General features: G+C 51.2%; 1 protein-coding gene across 4 annotated transcripts in view; it reads right to left on the minus strand.

Annotated features, from left to right (window-relative positions):
- Positions 1-8,167, minus strand: part of PEMT (phosphatidylethanolamine N-methyltransferase) — a 94,251-nt gene extending 86,084 nt beyond the window's left edge. For 3 of the 4 annotated variants that reach the window (XM_011975255.1, XM_011975258.1, XM_011975259.1), the window contains exon 1: positions 7,990-8,167. In XM_011975255.1, the coding sequence (XP_011830645.1) occupies positions 7,990-8,085 (96 nt within the window). In that variant the 5' untranslated portion in view covers positions 8,086-8,167. The remainder of the gene's footprint in view (positions 1-7,989) is intronic. The other variant, XM_011975262.1, reaches the window with a different exon arrangement.
- Between the last annotated feature and the right edge of the window lie 826 nt (positions 8,168-8,993).

The raw sequence follows: 8,993 nt of genomic DNA on the forward strand, positions 1-8,993 counted from the left end.
AAACTTTATCTCAAAAAAAAAAAAAGAAAAAGGAAAAGTTTATTCTCTGGTAGGAAAGGGGAAGCCATTTCACTTTAAGCCAGCCCCCTGACCCTGTTTTTCCACATAGGAGGCCACTTGGCTCAGAGGACTCTGGCCTTTGGCAGCCACTGTCTGAGCTGGGAGCTTCACCACCCGCCGCGAGGGACCATGGCAAGCCTCCATGACCAATCTAAGCCCAGGTTTCTCTTGAGTGGAATGCGGGTGATGAGACAGGCCACCTGAGGTTACCTTCTGCACAGAAGCGAGACCGGATGTAAAAGTACAGGGCGCACTCAGGGCCGAGGCTGGAGGCCCCTCTACTCTGTCTGCTTAAAGTCAACTAATACAGGTCCCTCTCACCTCTCACTCTCTGGAAGGACCCTCCTGGGAAGACACAAATCCTAAAGGAATAGCCAGAGAGGGAACACTGACCCCGATGATGGAATCTGAGGTCAGGCAAGCCCTGGGCAGCAAAGACCATCTCATGGCGGGAGGGGCGGAAGTTAGAACGTCACAGTGCGACTGTGGTCTCTAGATCCCACAGTAAAATGAAATGGATGGCAGCTGCTCCAGGTCCCCGGATCCATAACTCCTTTCAAGAGGGTGAAATGTCATTCATTCTTCATTTAACAAGTGTGACCGGCGCCAAACTCAAAAGGCACTGACGGCTCACAAGCTCCAGCCTGGGTGGGCGTGGGGCTCGCAGGTAAGACTGTGCTTCTCAAGGCCCTGCTCTCCTCCACACTGGGCTGCCTCTTCTCACTCCTCTGCTGGTTGTGGGCTTCACCCCCATTTTCTTTTTTCTTTCATTATTATTATTATTATTATTATTATTATATTATTATTAGGAGACAGGGTCTCACTCTGTCTCCCAGGCTGAAGTGCAGGGGCCCGATCATAGCTCACTGCAGCCTCAAACACCTGGGCTCAAGCAATCCTACTGCCTCAGCCTCCTGAGTAGCTGGGACTACAGGTGCACGCCACCACACCTGGCTAATTTTTTTAATTTTGTAGACACGGAGTCTTACCACATTACCCAGTTTGGTCTGGAACTCCTGGGGCAAGTGATTCTCCTGCCTCGGCCTCCTCCCACAGTACTGAAACTGCAAGTGTGAGACACCAAGCCTGGTCATCCCCCTTTTCTTTACTTTCACCTTCACGGCCCAGGACAGAACCTGCTAGGTGCTACTGTGTCTCTGTGTTAATACACATTGTATTTTGAAGACAATAGTAACCATAAGCCAGCCAACCTTCACTCCGAAGTGAACCAGCTGCCAAGCTCTGGCAAGGGACATGCAGGAGGCAGAACAGACTGCTGATGAGACAGGGACACCCATGCCACGGCAGGCAGCCATCTCCCCTTACTGAGTGCCGCTTCCTAGCCTGTGAGGTGGGAATGGTAGAGGTGCCATGGGACACCAGGAGGATTAAACGAGAAAGTGAAAGGACAGCACTCAGTGCAGCGCCTGGCGGGGGCCACGGCTAGACAGATGCTGGCTGTGACAACTGTGTCATTGAGTGCTGGTGACAACGCTGGGAGGCGTGCCCACTCTTCAGATTAAGAACTGAGGTGAGCGGCCGGGTGTGGCGGCTCACGCCTGGAATCCCAGCACTTTGGGAGGCCAAGGTGGGTGGATCACCTGAGGTCAGGAGTTCAGGACCAGCCTGGCCAACATGGTGAAACCCCATCTCCACCAAACATACAAAAATTAGCCGGACGTGGTGGCGGGCACCTGTAATCCCAGCTACTCTGGAGGCTGAAGCAGGAGACTCACACGAACCCGGGAGGCAGAGGTTGCAGTGAGCCGAGGTCACACCACTGCACTCCAGCCTGGGCAACACGGTGAGACTCCATCTCAAAAACAAACAAAAACAAAAACAAAAAGAAGTGAGGTGAGGTATGAAGCAAAAGCGGACAGAACTAAAGGGTGGAAAAGACAAATCCACAGTTCTTGTTAGGACCCTCCACAGTCCTCTCAGTGACTGATAGAATCAAAGCAGTGGACAAGGCGGCTGCTGGAGCTGGCAAGGTCACCAAGTCTGCCCAGAAAGCTCAGAAAGCTAAATGAATATTATCCCTAATACTTGCACCCCAGTCTTAATCAGTGGTGGAAGAAGGTCTCAGAACTGTTTGTTTCAATTGGCCATTTAAATTTAGTAGTAAAAGATTGGTTAATGATAACGATGCATCGTAAAACCTTCTGAAGGAAAGGAGAATGTTTTGTAGACCACTTTGGTTTTCTTTTTTGCCTGTGGCAGTTTTAACTTACTAGTTTTTTTGTTTTGTTTTGTTTTTTGAGACGGAGTCTGGAGTCTCTCGCTTTGTCGCCCAGGCTGGAGTGCGGTGGCCCAATCTTGGCTCACTGCAAGCTCCGCCTCCCGGGTTCACACCATTCTCCTGCCTCAGCCTTCGGAGTAGCTGGGACTACAGGCACCGGCCACCAGGCCGGCTAATGTTTTGTATTTTTAGTAGAGATGGGGTTTCACCATGTTAGCCAGGATGGTCTGGATCTCCCGACCTTGTGATCCGCCCGTCTCGGCCTCCCAAAGTGCTGGGATTACAGGCATGAGTCACTGTGCCCAGCCAACTTTTTAGTTTTTAAAATCAGTACTTTTGAATGGAAACGACCAAAAATTTGTCACAGAATTTTGAGACCCATTAAAAAAGTCTAATGAGGAAAAGAAAGAAAGAGACAGAGAGAGAGAGAGAGAGAGAGAGAAAGACGCAGGTGGAAATCGGTGAGGACACAGCTGACCTGAGCAGCGCCATCCAGTGGCTGGACCTGACCACAGCACATGGCAGCCTTGGGAAAAGCCTGCAGTCTCCTTGGTGCCACCAAGGCAGATCACACTCGGGGCCATCAAACAAACCTTAAATTTAAATGAATAGAAAGCATACACAGTATGCTCCCAAACCACCACAGAATTAAACTCGAAATCAGTCACAGAAAGCGATCGTGGAAACAATGCACACGAGGGCCAAACGGGAAGTCTTGGGAAATCTAGAAACATTTTGAACTGAATGAAAATGAGAATAGAACACATGAGACCCTGTGGGATGCGGCTAAGGCAGGGCTTCTATTAGGAAGGAAGAAAAGTCCCAGGTCAGGAATATAAGCTTTGCCCTTAAGAAATTAGAGAAAGAGTGGCTGGGCGTGGTGGCTCACACCTGTAATCCCAGCACTTTGTGAGGCCGAAGCAGGCAGATTACTTGAGGTCAGGAGTTCAAGACCAGCCCGGCCAACATGGTGAAACCCCGTCTCTACCAAATATACAAAAATTAACCAGGCATGGTGGAGGGTGCCTGTAATCCCAGCTACCCAGGAGGCTGAGGCAGGAGAATCGCTTGAACCCAGGAGATGGAGGTTGAACAGTGAGCCGAGATTGCACCACGGCACTCCAGCCTGGGAAGCAGAGGGAGACTCTGACAAGGAAGGAAGGAAGGAAGGGAGGGAGGGAGGGAGGGAGAGAGGGAAACTGGAGAAACAGGAATAAGTTAAACCCAAAGGAGGCAGGACAAAAAAATTAAAAATAAGCAAAAATCAATCAAATTGAAAACAGGAAGACAATAGAGAAAACAAAAATCACACCCAAAGTTGGTTCTTTGGGGAAAATTTTTTTCCTGATAAAATTGAGAAACCTCCAGCCAGGCTGACCAAGAAAAAAAGAGAAAAGACACAAAACATTAATATCAGAAATAAAAGAGGGGACTTCTCTACTGACCTCACAAACATTAAAGTGATAATAAGGGAATACTATGAATAACACAAATTAAGTAACTTAGATGAAATGAACTGATTCTTGCAAGACACAACTGCCAAAATTCATTCAAGAAATAATCCTTTATCTTTTAAAGGAATTGAATTCATGGCTTAAAAACCTAAAAAAAGAAAACCTTGAGCCCAGATGGTTTCCCTGGATGAATTCTACCAAACATTTAAGGAAAAAAATAATTCCAATTCCACACAATCTCTTCCAGAATATGAAAGAGGGAGGCAACACTTCCCAACTCACTGTATTACCGTAACACTAAAATCAGGCCGGTGCAGTGGCTCACCGCCTGTAATCCCAGCATTTTGAGAGGCCAAGGCGGGTGGATCACTTAAGGTCAGGAGTTCGAGACCAGCCTGGCCAACATGGTGAAACCCTGTTGCTACTAAAAATACAAAAAAAAAAAAAGAAAGAAACCGAGCATGGTGGTGGGTGCACCTATAATCCCAGCTACTCCGGAGGCTGAGGTGGGGGAATTGCTTGAACTCGGGAGGCAGAGGTTGCAGTTAGCTGATACCACGCCACTGCACTCCTGAACACACGCCTGAGCGACAGAGCGAGACTCTGTCTTAAAATAAATCAATCAAATAAAACCAGACAAAGAAAGAAAATCCCCCCCAAAATTAGAGCAAATCAAATCCAGCAATATATACAAAGGATAATGATAATACATCAGGACCAGCCAGGGATCACCCCAGGAATCCAGAGCTGGTTCAACATTCAAAACATCAATGTAATTAATATTTACAGCTCAATGAGGAAAAACAGTATCATCTCAACAGAGGCAGGGGAAACAAGCTCCAAGCGTTTCTGTCATTTGCCCAAGGTTTTGATGAGCTGCCATGGAAAGCCTCAACCCTGCTCTGTCTTGGCTGATGCCAAAATTACTGAAGACAAAATGTATGGCCTTGAAAACACTACAGACTAACTCATCTGCTATAATGGCCTAATGTTTATTTCAACTAAAGTAATACAATCAAAAAAGTTTTAGAAACCATTTTGTATAGAGGCAAACATCTTTCTCTGAAAGGCATCAGGGTTTTGCCTCCAGCACCTTGCTCAGGTGCCCATATTACACACAGTGACCTGTGTCCCCAGCCCCAGGTCTCTGAGCCTTCTGAATACAAGGGCTTCGCCTTCTTGGAGACCACCCTCAGGTGGGCTGCACTCGACACTTCCCTCATCTCATTCTGGTCTTCACCATAACCCCCTTACTGTCCCCATTCTTCTTGACACCAACACCAAGCTGGAGACATCATCACTCACCCGCTCTGGTAAGCAGGTGATTCTCTATGGAAAGGGGACCTGAGACCTGGGCATGTGCCCTTGCTCTGAGGACCTTAGTGTGCTCTGCCAGCCTCAGTGCCCGCACCCCTAGGCCCTACTGGAGCCATCTTTTGAATCCTGGAGGTGCCCCTGCCTGTGGACAGCAAGACGCAGATCCTGCTCTCGTCCACCTGCCACCCCACTGCCTTCAGGCAGCTGCCCAGCTGAGGAGCAAGGCTCCAGACTCCCCTGGCAGGGAGGGCAACAAGGAGCAAAAGGGCCTCAGTCAATGAGGCTGCAGCGGGCACACTCCTCACCCTAACTCCTCAGTCCAATGGCTGATTTTTTGGTTTGTTTGTTTTTGTTCTGAGACAGAGTTTTGCTCTTGTTGGCCTAGCTGGAGCGCAATGGCGTGATCTCGGCTCACCGCAACCTCCACCTACCGGGTTCAAGTGATTCTCCTGCCTCGGCCTCCTGAGGAGCTGGGATTACAGGCGTGCACCACCATGCCCGGCTAAGTTTTTGTATTTTTAGTAGAGACGGGATTTCTCCATGTTGGTCAGGCTGGTCTCAAACTCCCGACCTCAGGTGATCCGCCCGCCTCGGCCTCCCAAAGTGCTGGGATTATAGGTGTGAGCCACCATGCCCGGCCCCAACGGCTGATTTTTTTTTTTTTTATTAAAAACAAATGCAAGATTCTGTACCTGCTGAAGCAGGCCCAGAAAAGAGCTGGTGGAGGGCATGGTACCCAGAGCAGCACTGTTTGTTATGACATGGCAGCCACCGGTCACAGGCGGTGCCACAAGCTTGGAGTACCACGGGATGAAATAATTTTGATATACATTTTGGTAACAAGAAAACATATTGTTAAAATCATTTTTGCTATTTCTTTGCTATTTTCCATTTCTTCTTACTAATTTAACGTGGCTACTAGAAAGGTTCAAATTATGCATGTGGCACATGATGTTTCTACTGGACAGCACAGGGTTAGCACCTGAGATCCTGCAGCTCAGACACCCACGGGGTGAAGAAAAACCCTGCAGTTCTCTCAGGCCAGGGACTGACATATTTTAAAACCAGAGATTTCGATTGAGGAGGGAGGACATCTACCACATAAGCAAATACGTAATGTTGTATGTTGTGTGTTTCTTTCTTTCCTTCTTTTTTTAAGAAAAACCCCTTGGCAACAGGAAGCTTAACTGCACCAACAAGGACAGCAGAAGAAAAACAGAATGTTAGTCAACGAGGGTCACCCTGACCCGAACCCCAGCCCCAGCTCTCTCCAGCTACACAGCCCCAGGGAGAAAGGAAAAGAGCAGAGAAGCCCATCCCTCACACACCCAGTTAGTCTCCCCTACCCACTGGCAGGCCCTGGGGCAGCCCCTAGCTAGGTCTGCAACAGGACACTGCCCTCTTGCATTCTGCCCCCCTTCTACACGGCTCCCTTACCCACCCTTCTACGCTGTGGCTTCTGAGGGCAGCCCCTGGAGGTGATCATGACCTCCCATCTTGATCTGAGGATTATCAGATATAGGTTTACCTGGTGAAAATGCAGGAGCTGTAGGGGTAGGACCCATCACTCATCTGACTGCATGTTGTAATTCAAAGAACACTTTACTAAAGTAATAGTCTTCTTCCTCTCCTTTGCTGAGCACCGATCTGGCCAACGGTCCTGCGCTCCCTCAGGGCCAGCGGCCCATCTGCTCCTGCGCCTCCTGGAGGGCTTCACACCTGCCTCCCTCCACTGGGGCATCTTGCCCCACTGACTGACCCTTTGGCTCTCAGATCCCAGGTCCCTCCCTCGAAGATAGGGCAACAGGCTCTCTTGGGATTTCAATCCCACCTCCCCATCAGCTATTCACTCTTCAAAACACTAACTGGTGTTAGCTCCTTCAGAGGACTCTCTGGCTTTCCAGGCCTACAGTCTCCCTCCCTAGAATGAAAGCTCAGTGAGAGAAGTGCCCTTAACCTTCTGAGTGACAGGAGGCCCTCAGCAGGCCCTGAATCATACTGGCTGGATCAGTGAGTGAATAAATGCACATGTGAGTAAGGAATGGAGGGAGTGAAGGAACTGGATTAGAAGCTGCTTGGAGAAGAGATGTGCCTTACAGGCTTCATGAGGAGTGGGTGATGAAAAAGGTAAATGGAGTATCTAAGAGGAGGCTTTGATTGAAGGGAGAGTGCAGGAGAGGTTGGAAACTGGAATCCATTGGAATTGGGAGTCTGGGGAGATGCCAGGACAGGCACTCTCTGGCCTAGGACACTGGAGAGGGCAGCCTCAGCAGGCAGGCCAGGTCCCCAGCTTCTGGGGCCGGTCGCACCCATCCTGGCCCCGAATGGGTTGGACGGTGGTCTGCAGCCTGCTCAGGGCCGGCTGGGAGAGATGCAGGATCCCCACCACTCTCCTGCCTCTGGGCAAAAGCTGGCCTCCTGACCCTGGGGGATGGACGGGAGCAGGGGCCACACAACACACTCCCAAACATATAATGGGTCTCCTTCACCCTCGCCCACGCTCAGTCACTCAGTCACACACAGCCTCGGTCATACACACCTACACTCACTCTCCCGCACACTCTCAGGGCACCACATAATTTCAGTGAGGCACACACAAGTCCAAAGACTAACACGCACAACCTCTGAGACTCACACAATCTCAGGGCCACACACGGGCACACAACCAGACGAGCTCAGGAACGCCCCCCTCTCTGACACACGCAATCTGAGGTTTACACGCGCGCGCACACGCACACACAGAGACAACAGCCAGCGTTCCCGCACGCAGCGCCCCCGCACGCAGCGCCCCGCCCCTGCCACGCCACGCCTCCATTGCCTGGGAACTGGCGGTCCCGCCCCCTCGCCGCACGCTTTCACGCCCCTCGGGCCTTCCAGATCCCTCTCCCCGTTTCCGCGGCGGTCCGGTGCCGTCAGTACCTGCCTAAAATCAATATTGCCGAGGCCTCCGCAGCAGTCAGGGCCCGCCACCGAGCTACTCGTAGGCTTGGCTCCCGGGTCCCCAGATCTCTTCATCCGGGGGCCGCCTCAGGAGGAACCACGCAGGCCCCCACTGCAGGCACACGCCCCCGGAACCGGCCCTATAGCGCCGAGTAAGTGCCGCCAGCCGGGGCGCTTTCCTGGTGACCCCAACATATCCCGGCCTTCTGGGAAATGTAGTTCCCCGTCACCGCGAAGCGCCGCTTTATCTGAGAGCTCGCGACGGCGTCTAGAGGAGATGAGAACTACAAGTCCCAGTGTCTTTCGCGGCAGAACCTGCCGGTTCCGAGGAAGCCACGTGGCAGAATCCCCTTGGATCCGGCCTCCGGATCGGTGTCTTTGGTCGCCGGCTGCTGCACCGGACCCTCCAACTGACCTGGCGTCCCTGCCCTTGGCTGGCGGCGATGGGGCTAGAGGCCGGGGGCCGCGGGTCGTAGCTATAAGTAGTTTCCCGCCCAGCCCCCTGCGGAGTTGGACTTGGCCTGGGTAACACACTCCCAGGGCCCCTCGCCCCCTTATGAAATTCACTTTACTCTGGGGGCGGTGCGGAACGAGCACTGCCTGGAGCTTCCCGCCCCCACGGCGCCCAGGCTCTTTAGCTTTGCCAAAGACCCCTCTTCCACTCATTTTTTCTTTTTCTTTCATTCATTCTCTCATTAACCCTCGAGTATTTTCTGAACAAGTCTGTGCGCTGAGGGTACTGGAGGGAACAACACAGAGTCCCCCACCCTCGCTGCCTCCTGACTGAGATAAAAGACAAAACGTGAATAAAGAGTTATAATTTGGATGACTACTGTGATGGAAAAAACGGGGTGGATCAAATGGTAGGGAAGGATGCTTAGAATGTGCAGGGGAGGTGCCATACGTGCCAAGTGTGAGGGCAGGGCAAACAAGGGAAGACGAATGGTATGTACAAAGGCCTGGAGACAGGACGGGTACCTAAA

Source organism: Mandrillus leucophaeus, unplaced genomic scaffold (assembly GCF_000951045.1).
Source record: "Mandrillus leucophaeus isolate KB7577 unplaced genomic scaffold, Mleu.le_1.0 Scaffold153, whole genome shotgun sequence".
Lineage (NCBI taxonomy): Eukaryota > Metazoa > Chordata > Mammalia > Primates > Cercopithecidae > Mandrillus > Mandrillus leucophaeus.